Source organism: Coturnix japonica, chromosome 17 (assembly GCF_001577835.2).
Source record: "Coturnix japonica isolate 7356 chromosome 17, Coturnix japonica 2.1, whole genome shotgun sequence".
NCBI classification, from domain to species: Eukaryota; Metazoa; Chordata; class Aves; order Galliformes; family Phasianidae; genus Coturnix; species Coturnix japonica.
In genome coordinates, this window is record NC_029532.1 from 5848058 (window position 1) to 5871414 (window position 23357).

The 23357-nt window shown below is 50.9% G+C and overlaps 1 protein-coding gene across 4 annotated transcripts in view; it reads left to right on the plus strand.

The window, feature by feature from the left end:
• RXRA (retinoid X receptor alpha) overlaps positions 1 to 23330 on the plus strand; it is a 72958-nt gene extending 49628 nt beyond the window's left edge. For 3 of the 4 annotated variants that reach the window (XR_001558708.2, XR_004309117.1, XR_001558707.2), the window contains exons 3-9: positions 1773 to 1923; positions 2700 to 2879; positions 8752 to 8921; positions 12837 to 12966; positions 15063 to 15195; positions 16265 to 17315; positions 19077 to 23330. Coding sequence is in view for 1 of the 4 variants with exons in the window: in XM_015879310.2 (XP_015734796.1) it covers positions 1773 to 1923; positions 2700 to 2879; positions 8752 to 8921; positions 12837 to 12966; positions 15063 to 15195; positions 16265 to 16356; positions 17210 to 17315; positions 19077 to 19224 (1110 nt within the window). In the remaining 3 variants the exon portion in view is untranslated. The remainder of the gene's footprint in view (positions 1 to 1772; positions 1924 to 2699; positions 2880 to 8751; positions 8922 to 12836; positions 12967 to 15062; positions 15196 to 16264; positions 17316 to 19076) is intronic. The other variant, XM_015879310.2, reaches the window with a different exon arrangement.
• Positions 23331 to 23357: the final 27 nt, after the last annotated feature.

Below are 23357 nucleotides of genomic sequence, written 5' to 3' on the forward strand. Positions count from 1 at the left end.
TAAAGTCCCAGCCTGAACAAAGGGCTGTTTGCTGGGTTTTAGTGCATGTTTAAGCCCTCTTAATTAAAATTGCTGGGAAAAACAATAACAACGACAACAAAAAGCATAGTTTTCTGTAAGAGATGGAAGGGATGGACTTGTCATGCTGGAGGCTTCTTCTTCCCTCTTGCTCTGTGCTGCCCCAGGCATTGCTGGTAGCAGCCTGGGGTGCCTGGGGGCGTGGATCAGGAGCAGGATTAGGCTCCTCCAGAGCCTTTACACCATGCTTAGTGAATCTGAGCGTGTTATGGATGGAAAAAGAGGAAAGCTCTGGTTGCCATTAGACCAAAGGGGATTTGATCCCCTGTTCAATGAACTAAAAAGGGAAAGGAGAGGAGCCGAGGAGTCCCAGCGCATGGGGTTGCCACGTCATTGGGGAAGCAGAGCAGCAGTTCTGTGTCTCTGCTCCATGCTGTGTAGGGTGCTCTCCCATGGCACGTGTCTCCCATAGCTCCCTGCTCTGCTCCAGCCATAGGGGAAGGAGTGGGGCTGGCGCCAGGGTGGTGTGGGAACCTCGTAGCACGTGTGGGGCTGCAGGAGGAACTGGTGACTTCTCCCATCCTGGGGCTGACTCAGCTCTAGTAGGGCCGAGTAGTGGGGGTGGTGGCACCTCATGTCCTGGTACCCTTCAGAAGGATGCTCACATGCTTCTCATGTGAAGATTGCAGCTGGGGGGGGCTTGGTGTTGAAAAGCTTATTTTGAGCAGATATTTGAAGTCCTCTGCCCCAGCTCTGATGTAGCACCTGGTGATTGGCTCCAAAAAGTGTTCTGGGGGTGTTGCTAGAGCCATGTGCAGTGCTGCAACTTTGTGAGGCTCGTGCCCTTTCCCTTGGTGCTGCATCACATCCCTGCAGGTTGCTCCTGCTGCTGACTGGGGTGAGTTTGCCTCTCTGTGTGCTGTGGTTTTCAGCCCTCTGCCTGCCAAGTATTCCCACCAGCTTGGAGGCTTGAAAGTCAGAGAAGTGGCTGTGGTTGTCTAATGGACAGAACACAAGCGCTGGGACATCCCTGAATTAATCTGTGACAAGTGCAATTGCCCAGTGTCACTATTAAGGGAGAGAAAGACAACAAGCTGAGACACAAATCCTGTCTGTCCTGCTTTGTTTTAGCAGTTGGCAGGAGCTGCAGAAGCCTGACTGCCCACATAGAACCCCATTGCACCTGCCCTGGGCTGGGTTTTGGTCCCCATTGGGTCCCTCCTGCATCCCTGTCCCCTCTCAATGTGTCTATAGGAGGGCACAGAGACACCAGCACAGAGCATTTTTGCAGAGGGATCTTTCTGGTGGCACTGAGCATAAAATCTTGTTGCAGAGAAAACCCCTGAGGCCCTGAAGGTGCAGATGGTTGCTGCAATAGGGATGGCAGCTTGGAACCTGCGGGCCAGAGCTGCAGCTCTGTCCTCACACCTTTCCTTCACACCTCAGTGGGTTACTGGGGCTATGCAGCCAAGGGCAGGGGCAGGATAGCAGAGCACAGGCTGCTGTGAGCTTGTTTCCATTGCCAGGACTGAGCTTGTCTCACACCTCCATGCCTCAGTTTCTCTGTGTGCAGGGGGGGAGCACAGTCCTCTGCAAAGCCAGGCCTTGTTGCACTTGGCTTGCTGATCTTTGGGGTCAGGTGCCCATATCTTTCTCTGGGCTCAGCACTGTGGGTTTTAAGCTGTTTGTCCCCTATTTCATATGTTTTCCTGCCTGTACCCAATCCCATGTGCTCTCTGCTTATGTCCTTGTAGCTCAACTCACCCATGAACCCCGTCAGCAGCTCAGAAGACATCAAGCCACCCCTGGGGCTCAATGGAGTCCTCAAAGTGCCAGCACATCCCTCAGGAACAATGGCCTCCTTCACCAAGCACATATGTGCCATCTGCGGGGACAGATCTTCAGGTAAAGCTCCTCCTGTACTGCATGCTGCCAATGAGAGTGCTAAGGCACATAGGAGCTTAGCACCATCCCCTCTGCTTAGGGACGGTAGTGCCCCATGGAAAAGGGAAAGCATCCCCAGGCTTGCTTTCTCCCAGGTGAGACGTGCTGGGCTCAGCTGTTTGACCTCCCCATTCTTCACACTGCCTTAATGGTTACGAGAGAAATAAACAGTTTGTCAGGCTCCTTGGTAGAGCCAATCCCATGCTTTATCCCCAGCCCCCAGTAGGGAGGACCAGCCATTAGCTGACTGTCCCTCTCTCTGTATCCTTTGATCCATGGCTGGGCTCATCACATAGCACCAGATAAAAAGATGTGCTTTGTGGAGTCTCTCTACTGGTGGGAGATAAAGATGTGCTAATTCCCTTTATTCTTACGCTGCTTTAAAAGCTTTCAGCTCAGTTAGTGCCCTGCTGTCTAGGTTTTGTGGTCTGGTGGGATGCCTCCTGCTTATTCTGTTGGGATGGGGAGGGCCGTAGGGAGGTGCCCCCAGTCTTGCTGCATGGATAACCAATGGTGGTTGGGGCAGTTTGTAGCCCCCACAGGCCATCCTGGTGTTATGGAGATCAATGAATTCAAAGCCTTCTTGCTGATGCTCTGCCTTTCCCAAATGCTGCCCTGGGAAGGATCATGGAACAACAGCTTTGGGTTGGGAGGGTCCTTTGAGAAGAACTGCAGGTCCACGCAAAGGATCTGTGGGGCACCCAGCACCTTTGCTGAGCCCTTTCACACCTCTGCAGGTAAACATTATGGGGTGTACAGCTGTGAGGGCTGCAAAGGCTTCTTCAAACGCACGGTGAGGAAGGACCTGACCTACACCTGCCGTGACAACAAGGACTGCTTGATCGACAAGCGCCAGCGCAACCGCTGCCAGTACTGCCGCTACCAGAAGTGTCTTGCCATGGGGATGAAGAGGGAAGGTAAGGCACTGAGCCCCCCCTGGGGTGCTGTGTGTCCTATGGGCACCTGGCTGTGTTGTTGGGGTGACACACGGGCTGTCAGGCACATGGTGTGCCCTGTGTGTCTATAGTTGGGGTTATGCTGACCCAGGAGTGTTCCCTAGCAGTGCTGGCTGGTTAGGTTTTTTTTCTTATTGGGAAGAAAGAAGAAATTCAGTCTTGTAAAAAGATATCCCTTCCCCTTAGTGGAATTTAAATGAAGGATCTAAAACTCCCTGGCAGTGCCTCTTTGAAGTGCTCTTTTTAAATGCTGACTGCATCTCTCTGAAACTGCTGGCAGAACGGGCTTTTAGCAGGCACGATGGGAAAGTGACCCCGTGGTGCTGCTCAGGTCTCCGCTGCCTTCTCCCCTTACACCCTCACTGGGGCAGGCAGAGCTCTTTCCCTGCTGACATCTCAATGGAGAGCCCCTGGGGTGCCTCCCCTGGTCCTATAGATCTTTGGTGCTTGGAAACTGGAGCAGCGATGGGTTGGCAGCATGGAGGTGGCTGTGCCTGATGCAGCAGTGAGCAGAGACCTCATTTGAGTGTGGTTTGGGGGAATGGGTTCTCCATCCCCTTGGTTTGTGAGCAATCATATCCTGTGATCATCAGGTACTGCTCTGTGCTCACCAATAGCAGCGATTGCACGGGCATCACCAACTGAAGTCACAGCTCTATTAATTAATCTCTAAACGGTGGTGGAATTCCCCGGGGAGCTCGCGTACAGTGCGAGGGCTCTATTAATTCATCTTGATTAACATTATCGCAGTGAATAGCAAATGAATTCAGAACGATCAGCCAATTATTTAAAAGTGTGACAGATGGGAGCTTCGTAACTCTCCAAGCGCGCTCAGGCGGTGCTGGCATGGCACAGGGATGGCTTTGGTGGTGCATAGGGTATGATCCCCATGCAGGCAGAGCTGGGCTCAGTGTCTTGTTCCCTAGGTAGCAGTAAGCCTGGCAGTGCAGTGGCTGCTGGCAGTGCAGAGGTGTCCCACTGTTATAGCACACACCTGGAGCTGGAGTTCTCCAGTCTCTAGTTTTGAGTGGTTCTTTAGCGCTGATCCACCTGATTTCCCAGCAGATCATCTCTGTCCCATTGCATCCATCCCACTCTTGCTGTCCTTCCCTGTTGCCAGCCCTGAGCCTTGGCTGTAGTTGTCCCCACAGCACCTCATTTGGGAGCAGCTCTGGGCTGCATCGTGCACAATGGTTCCTTTAGCCCCAATGCTTGCTTACAAGAAAGCTGGCCATTATCCTCTGGTGTAAACTGTTACCTCTTTTAAGTAACATAGCTGGGGTAATGAGCCTCATTTCCTCACAAAATACTTCACTCTGGAGACCTAATTTATAGCCCCGTAAATGCAGACTCCTGCTCAGAGGAATCTCTCCTATAGCCCAGACATGTTTGTGTGTCATGGAAGGACAGCAAAACCCTCTACATTAAGTAGTGAAGGAGACATTGTTCAGTGGTTCTCCAATGACTGCTCTACAGCCTGGTGCTGGGAAAGGGTAGGACATAGGGAGCTGTTTGGGTGGAGGCTTTAGGAGCCAGATCTGGGGGATCGAGGCTTATTGCAGGGAAAGGATTCCTTCTGGAGCATGTATCTCTGGCTGTTCCCTGTGAAAAGACATTACAGCACATCCTGATGCTGTATGAGCCCTATGGATTCTGGAGCTATTGAGGCTCTGATTAATAAGCAGCCAGGAATGTTTTCTTACTGTGAATTACTGCCAGCTGTGTGAGCCTTTGATTTCTGTGCTGTCTCCCAGTGAGTACAACAAAATTCAGGTTACCTTCACTAATGCAAGGACTGTTGTAGTGGGGATGGCAGTCTGCATCCACTGGTGTGACTCTGCTTGATCTGGCACTCATTAGGGTCTGAGGTGAGACTTGGTTCACTATACAGCTTTAGAGCCTCTATGTGCCAGCAGCTTTTCTATTTCAAGGGAAAAAGTGGAAAGTGAGTCAGTTAGGTGCAGTGCCATTAGGAAGGGTTGGCTGTGGGGTGTACTGGGGTCCCTGTGTGGCTGCAGATCACCATATGGAGCCCCAGCCCTGCATTGCCACCAGTAGGAAATGCTTTCCAGGAGCTGAGCCGCTCTGGGGGCCCAGCACAACAGCCCACCTCATCCTTCTGCCTCCTTCTTGTCTCCAAGCAGGTTTGTTAATTGCAGGCCTCACTAATTGCACATGTGATTGTACCCAGTGGGATGGGTGCTGGTGTATGTCCACCAGGGAACCTTCAGCACACCTGGAGACAGAAATCTGCCCCCTGGCATTGCTCTTCAGGTGTCACACCATTGCCTGGCTCCATTTACAGCTTGCTTGCCCTATGACAGGACCATCCCTGCATGCCGACATCCTCAGGATGAACAGGAATATGGGGGAGAAAGAGCAGGAATTGGGTCTCCATTTCAGTGCTCTGAGCAAATGCAGAACCAGGCAAGTGGCCACAGCCCAGTGAAGGGGCAGAGTTCAAGAGCACAGTTATTTTTAGGAGTAATTTTGGAACGGAAAATGCTTTTCAGCTTAATGAGCTTGTTTCTTCTATCCTTTTAAAGAGCTGCTCTTTAAACCAGCTGGTTAAGTGAAGCTGGGTTTGTTTGTTGTTTTGGAGGATGCTCCGTGGTTGAGAGTAAGGGTTTGGCTTGTGCTTTACTCTCGTTGCTTTGGCAGCGCTGTGGTCAGGTTTTGAGAGTGAAGTGACCTCCGAGTTCTTGGTCTTTCAAATCCACTCCCTGCATGGACTGATTTCATGCAGATGCTTCAATCCACTTTTTAACACACTAATTTCCCTGACGTTACATTCGTAGCGTCGCAGCAGAATTTTGCCCATCTTAAGACATAACCAAGTGTGGGATTCAATTGAAATGTGGAAGAAAACGGCGCCGTTGATTTCCTGTATCACAGCCTTTGAGGTTGTTCGTGGTAATAAGAAGCTGCAACATAGGGGGGGTGGAAAAAAAGGAAGCACAGATACGTGAGGGTGAAGCAGAAGAAATGTGCTCGGATCTGGTTTCCTATGGCAGTGCTTTCACTATAAATGGGTACCTGAGGAATAAGCACTTCAAGATGCACAGCTATGATGTAGCGTCATAAAAAATACCAGCAGAGCCCAATAAATTCCACCGCTGGTGAAATGGAAATCTCCCAATAACCCTCCCTGAGCACATGGTAAATGAACATCTACCCACTGTAGGCTATGGCAAACCCATCCTAGTTGGAAGGGGCCATTGCCATGGAACCATAGAATCATAGAACGGCCTGGGTTGCAAAGGCTCACAATGCTCATCCAGTTCCAACCCCCTGCTGTGTTCAGGGTCACCAACCAGCAGCCCAGGCTGCCCAGAGCCACATCCAGCCTGGCCTTGAATGCCTGCAGGGATGGGGCATCCACAGCCTCCTTGGGCAACCTGTTCCATTGTGTCACCATCCTCATGTGTCTCTTCTGCCCATTACTGGCTGTGGCTTTCACTCTGCCCAGGGATGGGTTGAGCAAGGTGCCTTCTCTGCAGAGCCCACCTGTGGCATCTGACCCCAGAGAAGATCCCATTGTGTCAGTGGTCAACAGTTCATATTCCGGAGAATTATTCTCCTTCAAGAAAAGAAACAGAGTCCACAGTATTGTTCCTGGAAGGATGGACTTTTATCTTGGAAAGAAGTGCTCATCTGCATCAACTCAGGGTAAGCTGTAATTACAGGGCGCTGAGGACCACAGCGCTGCTGTTGGGGGCACCCCAGCTGGCTGCTGCCTGGTGGGTGGATCCTACACTTTGGACACATGAGCCCTTGGAGATGAGCAGCTCACTGTAGTCTGCAGTCCATGGGACGAGACGTTTTGGTGCTTTCAGAGGCAGAAGCTGCCAAGAAGTGGTCTGAGCACATAAACTGCTGTGCTTGTCCTGGGAAAGTGCAGATGGGCTTGGGATAGCAAGATGAAAAGTGACAGTGAGCGGCCTTAGGCAAGAAGAAGCCAAATCAAGCGGAATAACACGAGCACATCTTCATCAGGTGCCATGGAAAACACAGGCTTCTGTCTTTGGCTCGGCTGAGACATAGCTGGAGGAGGCGAGGCTCTGACTGCAATAGCTTTTTTCTCCTCAAGTGGATCGCAAGTTTTAAGCCCTTCTCTTTAGTTAAAATCACACTACGAGCCGTATGAATCTCCTTGAAGCAAAAGAAAAGCATTGGCACAGCCATCAAATGGGGCTGGGGCAGATGCTCTCCATGACAGGAGTGTTCCTGAGACATGGCGAGTGGAAATCCTGCTTTACCTCCTGCTCTTAGTGCTGAGCAAGTGCTGTGCTATGGCCATGGCCATCAGCGTGACTGGGAATGGCCTTGAGACCTCCAGGTCCCTGAGCTGCGTGCGCTGGGCTTGTCCATCTGCACAGCAGCACACGTCAGATGGGAACAGAAGCATTCTCCAGGGCTTAACATGGTTGTTTCTTCTTAAATACATGTTGGTTGTGTCACCAGGGAGAATTTGGGTCGAGAAAAGAACGTATGGGAATGAGAGGAGAGATTGAAGCAGGTTTGATGTTAGCCTGGGAAAGTACAGAGAGAGGAATCAGAACCAGACAAGGTCCAGATGGACAGAAGGCACTGAGTGCTAACAGCAGCAGCTTACCTGGCCCTGGGCAGCCAGGCAGAAAACACTGTGTGAACCTTGAGAGCCTCCGCAGCACGTACAATTAAAAGCAGTTTGCAAAAGTAACCTCTTGCTTTTTGCAGGAGAGCTTTCAGCCAGCAAACAAAACGTCCTGTTGGCATGGAGGGCTGCAGAGCTGGGCAGCAGGAGGGCACTGCAAAATGGGCTGGTGTTAATAGGAGCAGTATCCATATAGGATAGCACGTGCTTTAATTTCCTGTTGTTTTATATTCTGGCTTGTATTTTGCTTTTTTGCTCTCGGGATATGGAGTTGGTTTAGCAACCTGAAGGGTCTGATTGTGCTGCAGACGGCTCTGGTTTCACTGCTGCAATGCCTGTACCCCTGCTGCTGCTCCTCACATCACACAGCCAGCTTCAGATCCAGCAAAGAGGGAAAGTGTTGGGGTAATTGTTAATAAATAGCAGGTTTCAGAGTGGCTGAGTGCCTCATTCAGCCCTGAACAAAGAGCTGGGGAGGTTCAGGTGATGGTCTCTCATGGTGGCAGCTCCTGTTGCTTAAGCTGTGTCCTGTGGGAACCATGGATTTAGGGCATGCAGCACTGTGATTGAGACAGAGATAGTTACCAGTGTAACTGCCTGCGTGAAGCTGCTTTCCAGGTTTAGCGACAGCTTTGTGCCAGCTTCAAAAGGAGATGATTAATAATCATGCTATTAGCATCTAACGAGCATTTTTCATCTATGTACTCTTCAGACATTGACTCATCAGCATGTGACATGCTTCTGGCTAGGTTGCTTCTCCTGCATGGGACCTGGGGCAGGTCTCTCCTGTCTGGTCAGAGCTGAGGGCTGGGTCCTGCTTTGCAAACAGCGCGTGATGGCACAACCCCACTGCTGCTCCAGGGGCCTCCGTGGGAATCCAGCACCAGCAGCTTCAGGAGATGCTCTGACTTTAGACTTTGAAAGTGACCCGTTTCTCTTTTCTTTAGGATTCCCCACTGCCATCCCTTCACCTCCTCGTTTTCTCCCCCTGCAGCAGCGCCCATCTGTTCCTCGCGCCCACTGAGCACACTGCTGGCAAGCTCAGGTTGCAGAGCAAGGCAGCAGGTGTGTGTGCTCTGCAGCTCGTAGGGATGCTGAAGGTGTCTAAGGCTCTGTGGAGCTCCGGGGTCCAAGCTCACCCCTGGCACCGCAGTCAGGAGCCCTGGGCTGATGCTGTCCCTTTCTTCCCCTCCCCAGCTGTGCAGGAGGAGAGGCAGCGGGGGAAAGACCGCAACGAGAACGAGGTGGAGTCCACAAGTAGCGCCAACGAGGACATGCCTGTGGAGAAGATCCTGGAAGCAGAACTCGCTGTGGAGCCAAAGACAGAGACGTACATTGAGGCAAACATGGGCCTGACGCCGAGCTCGGTGAGGCACCTGTCCCCTGCTCCTTCTGTGCTGTCCTTTGGTCCTGCTGTGTCCCTGCACAGGGATGCAGCATTGAGCTGGTGCTTGGTGTTGGCATGGCACTAACCCAGCAGCCAGCTTGTATTTGGGTCAGGGCAAGGTTAGCTTGTGGGAACCGGAGCTCAGCAATGCAGCTGATAGATGAGCTCAGGTGAAAGCAAACCCCTCTGCCCAGTGCAACCAGCAACACTGGTGCTCTGCTGCCTGGCAGCCATAGAGAATGATGCTCATCCACAGCTGCAGAGAGGAACAGACGCTGCAAGGTGTAATTAAAAGGACTCAGGGAGATTTTGTTTTAGTTAACAGCCATTAGTGCTAAAAGCAGGAAGGCACTCCATGCTCTGAAGAGCTCATAGTCCAATCAAGGCAGTAAACAGAGCTTTGTGGCTGAAGTGCAAAGAGATAAGAGCTGTAAAATTGGGGCGTGACTTGTTGGGCGCTGAATTACGCAGCTGGGAGGCTGTGAGAAGGGGAAAGCTGTCGAAGTTGGCTCTCGAGTCCCTTTCCCATTGGAAGCCTGTGTTAGAGCAGGGCCTGCTGGAAGCAGCATTGCTCTCACAGGGCCTTGTGCAAACAGGAGTGAGCTGGCAGGAGGAAAGAGTGAGAGGCTGTCAGAGAGAAACTCTCGGTTCTTTTTCTTAGAAAATTCCCTTATCAGCATCCTTGCTTTGAGAAAGACTCACTGCAGAACAGCTGCCTCCAAATGTGAGAGCCAACCTAACCTTTGGAACTTGGTTTCTAGGACAGAGCCCTCAAAAAGAGCCTTACTGCAGAGCACCAGCAGTCAGAATGCAGTGCTGATTGCTCAGTAACCTCAGTTCCCATGAAAGCAATGTCCCTCTAATTGTAGGGCACCCCCTGGCTGTCCAGGCCTCCTTTAGGCTCCAGCTGGAGCTCTGGAGCATGCAACTGCCTCAGCCAGGACAGCAGGAACATGTGCTGAAACATCCCTTTGCAAATCCTATTGCTCTGCGTATGAGGACTGAGCAGGGCAACCTTGGCAGGGTTTGGCAGGAGATCTCTGTTAGGGGTTAGGATAGATGCTCTCTTTAGCCTTTACCTACAATGGTGCTTTGTGGCTTGCTAAGTGAAGTGTAAGGCATCTTGCTTAGCTGATTCCTAAGTGAAACACTTCAGAAGCTCCTCAAGCATGGCACTGCTGCCCCATAGCCAGGAGCTTGGCTGGGGGGAGCAACGCTGCCATGGCCAGCAAGGGGCTCAGAGAGCTCTCAAGAGTGGAAATACTTGAGGGGAGTTGGAGGCAGCATTGTGCTGGCTTGAAAACAAACCCCAGAGAGCAAGGTGAAATAAATGGGTTCGTCTGGCACTGCATCTCCTCAGCCTCTTGTAGCAAATTGAAAGCTGGTTCCTGCATAATTCAACACGCATTACTGTGAACAAGGATGTGTGTTGCATCTAAATAGAAACAGGAGGCTTGTTGAAATGCCCTGTTGTTGTCGGGCTTCTGCTGTTGAGGTGACATTTGTAGCAGGTTTAGTGGCTGTATGAGATCAGCAGCGTGGTGATGGTGAAGGGGGGATGGAGGTGTTACCCTTCTCCAGTGCTCCACTGTGACGCAGAGGCACAAATTCAGACCTTAATAGATGCATGCAAGCTGTATCCTTTAGCAAGGCAGGTTGGGTCCATGTGTTTGTGCCCCACACCTTGGCACATCTCAGAGCACTGCTGGAGGGGCAGCACCCAGGTGACACTGCTACATGCTCTAATGCTTGTGATTGTCACCTTCCTACCGCTGTCCCCTGGTGGCTGTGGGAGCAGAAGTGCCTTTGCTTTGCAGCTTGGCAGTGGTTTTATCCTCTAGCCATTGGGCTTTGGCACAGCTCTCGATGCCGATTAAAGGGGAGGGCAGTGGGGGGAATGCTTGGCTCTGTCCCAGCACTTTGGTTGGCATCAGGGGAGGTGGGTGCAGTCGTGGTATGAAGCCTGTGGTGGGGAGGGGTGGCGTTGCCTCTGCCCCTGCACCCTGGCAGCCTCAGCACTACCTTGGATGGGCTCCTGATTGCTGAAAGGCAAAGCCTGTAACTGAGAGGTTATATCCCCGATAGTTCTTAATCGGCCTTTAGCTGCTGGTTTCAAGTCACCATTTTCTGGAAGATGCCTCCAAGCTCTGGTTTTCCAGCAGGATCAGGTGCCCTCCTGTCCTTTCATTCTGTCACACTCCGGCACTGTGCCCTTGCTATTTACTGCAGGGGTGGATTTGCTTTCCATGCACAGGGGCAGTTCTAAGCACCGCATTGCAGAGCCCTTCCTGGAGGAGAGTAGAGCCCTCTGGCCCACGGGGGGTGATGCCTTCAGCTGCCTCTCAGCACTAAATTCTGCCTGGAAGCACCGTGATGGTTCCAGGAACTGAGATGTAAGGTGGAATTAGCACCGAAAGCCAAGTGCAGATCGTGCTGCCTGCAGAGCAGCCATGGTGCATGTAACCTGTGGGAGTTGGGTGCTGGCATTCCCCAGGGAATTCATACAGTTACAGAATTTGGGTTGGAAGACCTTAAAGCACATCCAGCCCCAACCCATGCCATGGACTGCTTGCCCCAGAGCAGATCAGGCTGCCCATGGCCCCATCCAACCTGGCCTTGAGCACCTCCAGGGATGGAGCATTGCCTGAGCTCTCTTGATAAGCAAGTGAAGCTGGGGGACCATCCCCATAACGCTCCCCTCGACCCATGGTGCTGAGTGCCAGCCCGTCCCCATCCATCTCTGTGAGCAACAGGTGAGAATACTTTGAAGGCGGGTGTTCCTGCTCCTGCCAGATGCTGGTTATTTTAAGCCTGGAGATGAGAGATGTTGGCCACTGAGACACAGAGGTGGTGTTTGCTGCCAGGAAACAGCAGAGCCACCCAGGCAGGGGAACATAGGAATGGCTCTGGGCAGAATTGTAGGGCTTTTTCCTTTTCTCAGAGTGGCATTTCTCATCTCCCTTTGGTTTGTGAGCACACGGTCAGCTCTGCAGTCAGTAAGGGAAGGGTTCTTTCCACACTGTTTTAGTCTCTGACCTTTTCCCTTTCAATCCCCTGGGGCCAATGCATCCCTTATGGTGTGCTCACCTCCTGCTCCCTCCATGCAGCTGGGTAAAGGGCATGTATTGCATGCAGAGAGTCCCCCAGTGTACTGGGCAGGTACCCCAAAGTCCACAATATTGAGGGAATATGAGTGGAAAAGTGAGAAGTCAGCAATGTGGGTGGCAGAAAGAAGGTGAGAAGGAGGGAGCACACCATGGGACACAGACATGTGCCTGGGGCAACTCCTGCCTTGCCTGCACAGAACCCATGCCCCAGCCTCATGCAGTGCAGAGGTGCAACAAACACTCCTCCTCTGAGTTTGAAACTGTTCTTTTAAGGACATAAAGAAAAATAATTGTACAATCAGAGCTGCTAGGTATCAGTGGGGATTACAGCGGGATATGTGGAGGGGCTCATACATCCTTGTCCGGAGAGGTAAACCATATATACACACTTGTGCTGGCAGGGTCTGTCTTTGCTGGGGTTAGACGGTCTCTTCCCATTCCTAATCACAAGTCCACTTGAGCTGTTAGCAGTTCCTTTAAACAGGGATTTGGTGTGTTTAGGCTGACTGTCCTCCTTGAGAGCAGATGGTTTGTGTTACTGGGTAATATTTCAAAGGAGAGGGTTTTTCTCCTTACTGTGATGCCCGCTCCATGCTGTGGGGTGCAATGAGGAGGTGCTTACACTTGGGCTGTGCACACTGCAGGGTCCCTGCAGATGATACCCACTTAAATTGAGCACAGAGCTCCCAAACTTGGGGAGCAAGCAGGCAGCACCCCCTTCCCTCCTTCTCCTACTCCTCCCATCTTTCTCCTTGCTTTCTCTAAACCTTTCCATCTCCTCTTTGCAGCCTAATGACCCGGTGACGAACATTTGCCAGGCGGCCGACAAGCAGCTCTTCACCTTGGTGGAGTGGGCCAAGAGGATCCCCAGGTTCTCTGCGCTGCCATTGGACGACCAGGTCATCCTGCTCAGGGCCGGTGAGCCCCGATGCACTGCATCCCTCAATGGTCACGCTGGGATTTGGGTGCTGGCAACTGGAGAGGCTTTAGCTGCATCTGAGGAATAGCTTCAGATCATTCCACTGCTAACTATGATTGACAAAGCCCCAAGGGATGTATTGCTGAATGGGATCCAGAACGTTGCACCAGCTGCCAATGGGCTGAAAAATGGCCCGGCCTTGTGTGTGATGAACGAGATGCTCAGGAAATCAAGGGCATGATGTGCCAGCATCCTCCTGAGCTGGGACTGGAAAGACAAGGGGGTTTGAGTCTGTCTGAAATGTCATAGAACTGCAATGTTTGATCATAATTAAAAGCAGACGGGGGAGAAAAATATATATCGCCTTCCCACTCCCACCCACCAAGATGAAAATGAAGTTCTTTGGGTTTATTTTAAATTTCCTTATGCTGCAGGGGGTCTGGGAGGTTACAGGCTGTCAGCTGGGAAGGAGGTCTTCTTCCAGCAAGTAAACGCAAGCCTCAGCTGCTGGCAGGTCCTTCACAAGGGCTAATGGGGGGGGGGGGGGAGCAGGAAATTACAAGCAGACTCGATGAGGGTGCTTTGTAGGCACGAAGCTCTTCACATAGCTCTCATCATCAGAGAAGTGAGTACAAAGGCTTTGAGTCAACGCAGCAGTTTTGTTCCCTGAAACAAAGGGGCAGGCAAGTTGTTGGTGGGACGTGGGAAACCCCTTCCAGCAAATGACAAACTCAGTGGGAAGGAGGATGAAATTGGGATTGGAAAGGAAAAGACCTCAGTAGTTTTAATGTTCCCATATTTTCCTCCAGATGCACTTAGAGTTGTATCCCAAGTGCATGAATCCTAATAGTTCCTAAGGGTGGTGAGACATTGGCACAGGTCGTATCTCTGCAGACAGCCAAGGTCAGACTGGAGGGGCTCTGAACACCCTGCGGAGCTGTGGGTGTCCTTAATCACTGCAGGGAGTGGGACCTGATGGCCTTAAAGGGACCCATCCAACTCAAACCATTTTGTGATCCTGTAATTGCTGCAATTGTTTGTCTAAAGGGGGCTGAGGAAGGTTGAACAAGAGATTGAAGGTTGAACTGATGCTGTCTCAGTGTTGGTGAAGGGAGGGTGGGGGCTGCAGACACCATCATGGAGTTTTGTCATGGGTTCATAAGCATGAGGAGCTCCCACAGGTTCCCCACTCCCAGCATCTCTGCAGGGGCCTCAGATAACCTCCCCCAAGTCCTTTAAGCTGTGGCTTTATCTATTATTGAGTGGCGAGAGCACAGCTGCCCATGAAATATTTAAGTATTAAAATATAGCTAAGAGCCTCCATCAGGTGCACTCATGCATCCTCTGAGGCAAAACTAAGTGGAGCACGCATGGAGGAGCAGTGCTGGGTGGTGGCTGCAGCCTTCCTCTGCAGTCCTGAATCATTTAAAACCTTCCCTCTTTGGGCTTTTTGGAGGAGGAAACCCAACTTTTTTTCAGCTTGTTTTGCCTGGTTTTCCTTTGTGCCAAACCTGCTACGGCTGAGACAGCAGTAATGTTTTATAGGACTGAGAGGGGGAGAGCCTGGTTCTGGTTCCTTTTATAGGGCTGAGCCCACAGCACCTTTCCATGAGTCACCATCTCTCCAGGTCCCCTCCAGCTTCCTGCAGTCTCTCTGTTCTCAGTGTTGCAATCCCTCTGCAAGTGCCAGACCTCACCCAGCGTGTAACCAAATAAATGGTCCCTTGATTGGGGCGGAACCGTCCTGTGGCCACTTAGGGAACAGTGAACTTTATTCCCTGGTAATGCTTTGAGTGGCACAACCCATTGCTGCAGCTGTAGGTAAACACAGCACGCATGGACCTTGTGTTTATTGCAGTCAATGAGAAAAGGCACATTGCTGTGGATGGAGGGGAGCTCAAGCTGGTTTCCAAGGCACGGTCATGGCCATGTGGGATGCCCATGGAGCAGTGCTGCTCCTCCAGATACCGAGCTACAGAAGCCATGCCATCTCAGCCATTGTATGCACTGTTGCCAGGGCAATGGATGTGGCTGATTCCCACACTGTGAAGATGCACGGTTCTGAACCATGGCCTTTCTGTTGTTTTCTCTGCAGGTTGGAATGAGCTCCTCATCGCCTCCTTCTCCCATCGCTCCATTGCTGTTCAGGACGGGATCCTGCTGGCCACTGGGCTGCACGTGCACCGCAACAGCGCGCACAGCGCCGGCGTCGGGGCCATCTTTGACAGGTGGGAAAATGGAGCTGGGTGGGCAGCGTGAGGGAGCTCCAAGCTCTGTCCTTGTGTTCTATGTCCCCCAGTGGAGAATCTCCTATGTGTCACAATGAAAAAGCACTAGAAATACCCAGTGGGATCCATAGGCACATCCTAGCAGCTCTTCAGTCATTGTGTTTTGGGAAGTGCTTCTAGTACTTGAAGGGAGCACATAAAGGGGAGGAATGGCTGTCTGTGAGGGTGGGCAGTGATAGGACAAGGGGAATGGTTTTAAACTGAGACAAGGGAGGTTTAGGTTGGATCTTAGGAGGAAGTTTTTCACCCAGAGGGTGGTGATGCACTGGAACAGGTTTCCAAGGAGGCTGTGGATGCCCCATCCCTGCAGGCATTCAAGGCCAGGCTGGATGTGGCTCTGGGCAGCCTGGTCTGCTGGTTGGTGACCCTGCATATAGCAAGGTGTTGTAACCAGATGATCACTGTGGGCCTTTTCAACTCAGGCCATTCTAGGATTCTGATTCTGATTTCTCTGTCCCAGCCTCATCCTGAGGCACTGACTTGGAACCAAACCACTGATGCTTCCTCACTCTGCAAGGAAATTGCTCTTTGGTGCTGGGTGACATCATTTGTTTCCTGTGAGGTCATAAGTGCAAGCGCATGACTTCACTGCAGGCTCCAACAGGAAATACAGGGCAATCACTGGAAAATATTTCAAGTCCGGCACCTGCAGAAGGAGCAAAGGGAGTAATAAAAATTACCAGCAGAGGAAATTGCTTTTAGATACCTGCCCTTTTTTATTATTATTATTATTACTGTTTTTTATTTTTAGGCAGCTTTCTCAGGTGCCAAATTCACAGTGAATGCACAAAGCCAGTCCTGCTCATCTCTGCTCTGTCTCACAGGAACCACCAGTGTTCCTGATGAGCGCTTTTAGATACAGGAGGAAAATGAGGGCACATCCTGGTACAAAAGAGCCCTGTCCCATGACTTTATTAGACACCCGCCTCTCTCTGGGTCTGACACCTGTTTTGCTTTGTTTCCTGTTTGTGAATGCTGATGCCTGTGCTGCTGCTTGTGTCCTTTGCAGAGTACTGACAGAACTCGTGTCGAAGATGCGAGACATGCAGATGGACAAGACGGAGCTGGGCTGCCTCAGGGCCATCATCCTCTTTAACCCAGGTATGTGCAGCCACCTCCTCTTGTGGCTGATGCTGTGTCCTTTGGACTCCTTTTATTACCCATACAGCTCTCTTGCAATTCACTGTGTGCGCTGCTGAGAATGGGGCAGCAGGGACAGCTTACAGGCATGTCCCATGCCAGGTCTGGATCCATGCATTGCCCCCAATGACTCTCCTTTCCTAGAGGTGTTTTCCCCTCCCTCTTTGGAGGGGCTTTGGTTTGATCCATGTGTGCCTTCTCCCCATTCTTAGCATTCCAGCTTTGCAGAGTTGTGCTGCTGTAGGGAGTTGTTTCTAAACAGGAGCAAAAGTGGATCTAGGTCTTTAAGAAAGACACAGGTATGGATCAGGGCAAAGGCAGAACATGTTGTTATTATTATTGTCCCCGTTCCCTGATCCCACGCCAGGCTTTTCAGCAGGGTTCAGCGCTGTCTCTTGGTTTCGTTTTTCAGCTTGGCTTTTTATTTCTTTCCTTCTTATAATCACCAGCAATTTGTTGTCTGCTATTTGGGATGTAGCCGTATTTGGTAAAAGAAGGCGAAACTGGAGAGGTTCCCATCATGTATGTGCTTGGGGACAGTGACTTTGTCCCTGCTAAATCCAGGTCCTTGTCACATCATGGGGTCCCCGAACAGGGGCTTTTCTTACATCCCTGCTTATAGGGCTTGGTGTGGGAGGGAGAAATCCCTCGTGCTGATGCCTTGAAGGCTTCAAACCTTTTGCTGAGGGTCTGTGACCACTGGAACGAGCCAAATGGTTTGGGTTGGGATATGGAGTGTGGTGAAATGGTGCACGGGGAGGCCTTGTACCCATCTTAGGGCTGGCAACTGATGTTCCCTTTCCTCACCCTTCAGACTCAAAAGGGCTCTCCAACCCGGCTGAAGTGGAGGCACTACGGGAGAAGGTGTACGCATCGCTGGAGGCGTACTGCAAGCACAAATACCCCGACCAGCCTGGGAGGTGAGTTGCTGCTACATTGCCCCACCACACTGCTCCCATAGAACTGGAGAAGAGTCCTTGTCCCATTGCTAGCCATTGCCCCACAGCCCAGCAGGACCGGTCCAGGGGGGCCCTGGCTCTGCTGGAACATCCACAGGGGTAAGGGGTATCGTTTCCCTTTTGGAAACCACGGAGAGCAAACCACAGCTGAAACAGGACACACACGGAGTTAATTTTCAGTGGCAGATGAGCATCATTGCTGGGAAGTGAAAGCCTCAATTGATGCTCCTCTCTTTTCCCCGCCTCCCCCAATCCAGCTGGGAATGGGAGGGGGAATTAGGAATGCTTTCTTGGACTGCTCTGGAGCTGAGTGGGCGCATTTTCCCAGTTACAGCCTTGAAGCTGGCAACTGCCAGTTTAGAGACTGACAGTCATTTGAGAAACCAAAGCAGAGCACTCAAAAGCGCTGCTGAGGAAAGAGCACTGAGAAACATGGCCTCAGCTGCTGGGCTTCGTGTTTCACCTGCATTCCTGGTGTGAGTAGATTGGAGAGAGGATGCTCTTACAGCAGTGGATGCAGTGGACCTGGTTTTGGGCTATCATTGTGCTGGCAGATGAAAAAAGGCGTATTGTTAAGAGGCTTCTTGGTGTTTGTGGTTGGATTGTTGGGGTATAAAGGTCCTCCCCCAGTGGGAAGCACTCTGAGCTTTGCACAGACATCCAGAGTCTGCAGTGGGAGCCATGCTGGCACCAAAGTGGACTCTGGAGCTTGGTTTGCTGGCTTTAATGGATGTGGGGACCTGCTTGTGCCAAAACTTCTAGGGGTGAACCTGTAGGGCTGCCCACAAGAGCCAGCGTGTTGAGCCCTGCTCCAACATAGGACCCACTGCAATAAGCCCCAGGGGCTCAGCAGGGTTAACTCTTGGGCTTCGAGTCTGGGGTTACACAACCCCTGGCACACTGTGATCCCCAGCTGGGGCTGGAAGCAAGTGGTGGAGCATTGCCTGCTCCCTGCTGCTCTGCAAGGAGGGCACGGGCTGTGCATGCTTCAGGGAGCAGGGCTTGTTCCCCCCAGCACGCTGTGCTGCAGGCTGGTGAGCTCACAGTTAAATGCCTCTGAGGGTTGCAGCCATCATCTGGTTTGGTTTAAAATGAAACTTCCTGAATGGGATGGTAGGGCTGATTTGTTTTTCCTGGCTCTGCTCCCGCTGTTCTCGCCAGCTCAGCAAAAGAAGAAAAATAGGGAAAAGAGAGAGAGAGGAGTGTGTGTGAGTGTACAGCGTTGGTGTGTTCGTGCGTGGGGCTGTGTGTGTTTGTTCTGCAACCCCTTCTCTCTGGGCTGGCTCTGTCCTGGCATTTGCTCATGTTTGAAACCCTGACTGTGCTGCATTAAAGCCAGTCAGTTAAAGGGCTTTTCTCCCTTCTGGTGGGGGGCTCCCAGGGTGGTCCTGCTGACCCCCCCAGGACCCCTTTCAATTCCTCAGCTGCTTTCCCTTTTGTCTGAGCAAGCTAAGAGCTGCTGTGCTCTCCTCACTGCAGGGACCCCACAAACATCTCAGGCTGCTGTCCCAGCCCAAGGATGGACCTTGGTGCCTTATTTTCCTCTTTCAACTGAGCAGATGTTTGCTTTAAATATCTGCTACAGATTTTCAAAGCTAGGGGTGTAATTAATGATTTCCCATTGTGATTTCTTTGCTTTGGGAGCAAGAGAGCCTGTGAGCTCCCAGCCTGTGGGTGGTGCAGCTGAAGACCTTCTAACTAGACCATGTTTTCTACCCCAAGGTTCGCCAAGCTGCTGCTCCGCCTTCCGGCCCTTCGCTCCATCGGCCTCAAATGCCTGGAGCATTTGTTCTTCTTCAAGCTAATAGGCGACACGCCGATCGACACCTTCTTGATGGAAATGCTGGAAGCACCCCATCAAATGACATAGAGAACTGCCGCTGGGTCAGTCCTTCACCCGGCCAGGGCCATGCGGGCTCCGTCCTCTGCTTCCTCCTCCTCTGCCCCAGCCCCTTCCCTCTGCTCCCCAAATGCTGGAGGCACCGTCCGAGCTTCTCCGCGTGGTCCCCGGGGTGAACCCGCACCTCCTTGCCGCCTCATCACGTTGACCCTTTTGTCCGTTCGCTGTCACTGCTGCATCTAAAGACTTCTGATGGCTGTTTTTTCCCCCCTGCGGTAGATGTAGAGGAGTGGGGACGGATGGCTTCGCATCAGTGCCAGGATGGCACGAACGTCATGGGAGCAGGGATGGTCTTATCCATCCCATCCCAGCCCCACAGTGGGGTATGGACTAGTCAAGGGAGTTGTTCGGCTCGCCGGATTACAGCTGGCAATTATCAGAGGATGGAGTTGGTTTTTTTGGTTTTTTTTTGGTGGTGTTTTTTTGGTTGTTATTTTTTTGGTGTTTTTTTTTTTTTTTTTTTGGACAAGAGAAGAGGAAAAAAAAAAAAAGAAAAAAAAAAAAAGAAAAAGAAAATGATTCTATTTTTGGTTTCTAACTATTCTTAGTAGTCTCAGCAGTTCCTTCGCGAAGGGAGAGGCTGTGGGGAGGGGTGGCCCTCATTGGGCCCTACCGGTGAGTCACCGCATAGAGCCTCATCCTCTCTGCTCAAAGCAAAGGGTTTGGGACTGAGCTCGATCCCCCTTTGAACAACATGGAGCTGCCCTGACCCCCTTCTGCTGCCCCCCAGTGATGCTGCTCCTCTGGGACACGTGGCTGTGGTGCACTTGCTTTAAGGCTGATAGGGATGTGGTTCCAGCTTCCTGCAGCTCATGTAGGGTCTTGCTGGGCTTCCTGCCCTTATTTCTGTGCCCAACGTCCTGGCACAGCCCTGCAGGAGCTGCCTTATTGCAGGTGCTGTCATGCTGGAGCTGGTGGCTCAGCAGTTCTGCTGGATTCTGTAGGTCCTAAGTTTGTGGAGGGGTATTTCCAGCCAGAAGGTGGGCTCAGCAAAACACCCCACATGCAGACTGTGGGGAGCAGCAGCCCTGCAACTGCCAGCACCCCATGCATGGTGTTTCAGCAGCTGCAAGGCAGCAGTTAGTGGGAGCTCTCAGCCCTGCTGCTCCCTGGGGGTGTTCATTGGCAATGATGCAGGAATGGGGTTCACTGTCCCTGAATATCCCTCATTGGAATGGTGGAGTGCCTGTGCCCTTCACCTCACGCTCTTGCATTAACCAGGTGAGAAAATGAGCGAGGAAAGCCGAGTGAAGTCTCTCAATGGGGGTTTCTCCCTCTACAACAGGATCGAGTATCCCGAACTTGCCATGGGCTGGGGGGAACCAAGGCTGAGTGCCTGCAGTTGGCCCTAAAATGAGGGCTTCCCTGTGGCTTTCATGTCTGCTGTGCTTCAAGACAGCAAAGTGTTTGGATCCAAAGAGAATGCGATCTCCTGCAGAGCCCACCACCATCTGCTCTGTGCCTGGGGAATGCAGTTGTCACCTGCCTGTCCTCACCCCACTGGCAGCTTAAGTCCCAGCTCTATCCCCATCAGACCATCTCCTCGCTACAGAAGTACTCAGGATTTCAGGTCTGGCCCGAAATGGCAAATCCACAGAGGTGGGGAAAGTCTTTTGGCCGTCTTTCTCCAGCAGCCTGCATGCCTCTGAAAATATTATTAAACTGCTTCACCCTGGAAGAATTTGCCAAGAAAATAAGGCGAGAGAAATGAAATGTAGTGAGGGTGCTGATAAACAGGGCTGCTCAGTGCCAGCGCAGCGTGAGTCTGGGGGCTGGCAGCAGTGGGGTCAGGGCGTGCTGGGGGTCGGTTGGCTGTGCACTATAATAAACCTGGACCCTTGTTTATCTCCCTTGGGTAGAACCACTTCTTTTTTTTTTGTTTCTTTTAATGATTGACTGCTTGGAAGGGGCTGTTTTGGTTTGCACTGTTGGGCGACTGAGCATGTGCCCTCTTCCCATCCTTATCCACCCCATCCATCATATCCATCCCATCTCTTCAATCCCATCCCATCTAATCGTGTCACATCCCTTCACCTCCATCACATCTCATCCCATCCCATTCCATCCTTCCCATCTGTCTCATGCATCCCATCCTTCACACCCCACCCTCTCCCATCTATATCATTCATCCCTTCCCGTCTCGCTCCGTCCCATCCATCCCACCCTGGTTACTGTTTGACCCCTACAAACACAAATGCTGCGAGCAGTGGGCTGCCCTCAGCATACAGCAGGTTGCAAAGCCCCCATGCTGGGGTTCCCAGTCAGGACACATCTCCATGCCTTGGTTTCCCCAGAGCAGCACATTGCTGGGATTCCTGCCCCATCGAGATGAGGCTTTAGGGAAAGGCTGAGTGTTGTCCTGGCGTCAAGGGAGCTCCCACCTTGCTGTAAGTCAGCATAGCTCTCTTTCACAGCAGCAGCCTTTTGGGGCTTAGCTCCCAGAGATGAGCCCTGATCCCCCATCCAAGGCAGAAGGATGAGCTCCCATGCCCCGCTATCACCTGCCGCAGCAGCCTTAAAGCAACCTGCTCTTGCATGAGTTTGGCTCTTCAATCTATATTCCTTTCCACTTTTTGGCTTTTAATTAGTATTATTTTTTCCCCTCATCGTAGTTATTCTGACTATATTACGTGCTTGTTCGAAGAGGTGATACATGGGCGAAAGAAAGGTAAAAAATAAAGGCACATTATCCACTAGCGAGGTAGGACTTTCATTTAACCAGATCTTAGTACTCTTGCCAACAATCTGGTTCCCATTAGGGCAATTAGTTTTGAAATATATCTATATTTTGAATTTCTTTCTTGGTGGGACAATCTTTAATTTTCTAAAGATAGCACAAACATCAGCTTTTCAGCTCCCATCATCCGGGCTCAAAGGTGATGCTGTCCCCATCAGAGACTGGGCTCATCGATATGTGCGTGTGTATACATGTATGTACTGTAGATATATACACTGTACAAATAGCCTCACTCACATATACATATATTATGCCTGTAGCAATGACAGACTTATTTTTTTGTTGTTGTTTTATGTTGATTTCCCTTCTTTCCCTCCCCACAACGTGTTGTTTTTGCTACCCGTGAGCGAGTCCATTGTATGCGAACCCCTTTCCTGATTGGCAAGCAAGCGCCAAATCTGGGTCCTGGTAACTCGCGACAAAGGAGATGCATCTATTTTAAGATGCCTTTTTGTTTCGTTTCTGTTTCATTCCCTTTGGTGTTGTTTTGGGTTGTTTTCCCTTTGGAGCAGCAGGTGGTGGTGAGGAGAAATAGCTTTAGATGTTCCCAATGCTTAGCAATGGATGCCTTGGCTATGGGGGGTTGCATAGCTGAAAGAAACTACAGTAAAATATAGAATGATAACAGGAAAAAACACAAAAAAGAGGAAAGATAAGGAAAAAAAAATATCTGAAGTGTCAATAAAAGTTAAAAAAAAAAAAGAAAAAAATAAGAAAAAAAAATATCTATTTTTGTACAAATGTAATTTTATCCCTGACGTTATTACTTGGATATTTTTTTTTCTCCTGGATTGTTTTTTGTTTCTTCTTACAGAGGTTGTTATAAACGCTGTCTCTCTCTTTTTCTCTCACTTCTCCCTCTCTCTCTACGTGTCCGGGATAGCGCTCATAAGGGAGGGAGGAACTTCTGACCGTGTTTTAAAGGCTTTCTATGAGATCTCTTTTTGTTTGGAATGATTGGGGTTGGTTATTTGGAACGAACTTCTTTCTTATTTCCCCCTTCCCTCCCCCTATATCTCCTCCCCCCTGCTTACAAAAGTGTTTATGAAGGGGGTTGGGAGGTGTATATGGAGGGAGGTGGGGGGAGTTGGGCTGGGGGTGTCTTTTGTCACACGTATATCTGGCGTTCCCGCAGGGCTGTATTACTGTGAACTCACAACTACCGTCTGTTATTATTCACTTTAAAACAAAAACAAAAAAAGGCAAAAAGGAGAGAAAAAGAAAAAAAAAGAAGGAAAAAAAAAAAAAGAAACCTAAAAGAATTGCTGCTGGAAATGCCAGTATTTGGATGAACAATTGTTGGTAGAATTGTGGAGAAAAACAAACAAAAAAAAAAAAAAGCAAAGAAAAAAAAAAGAGAGAAAAA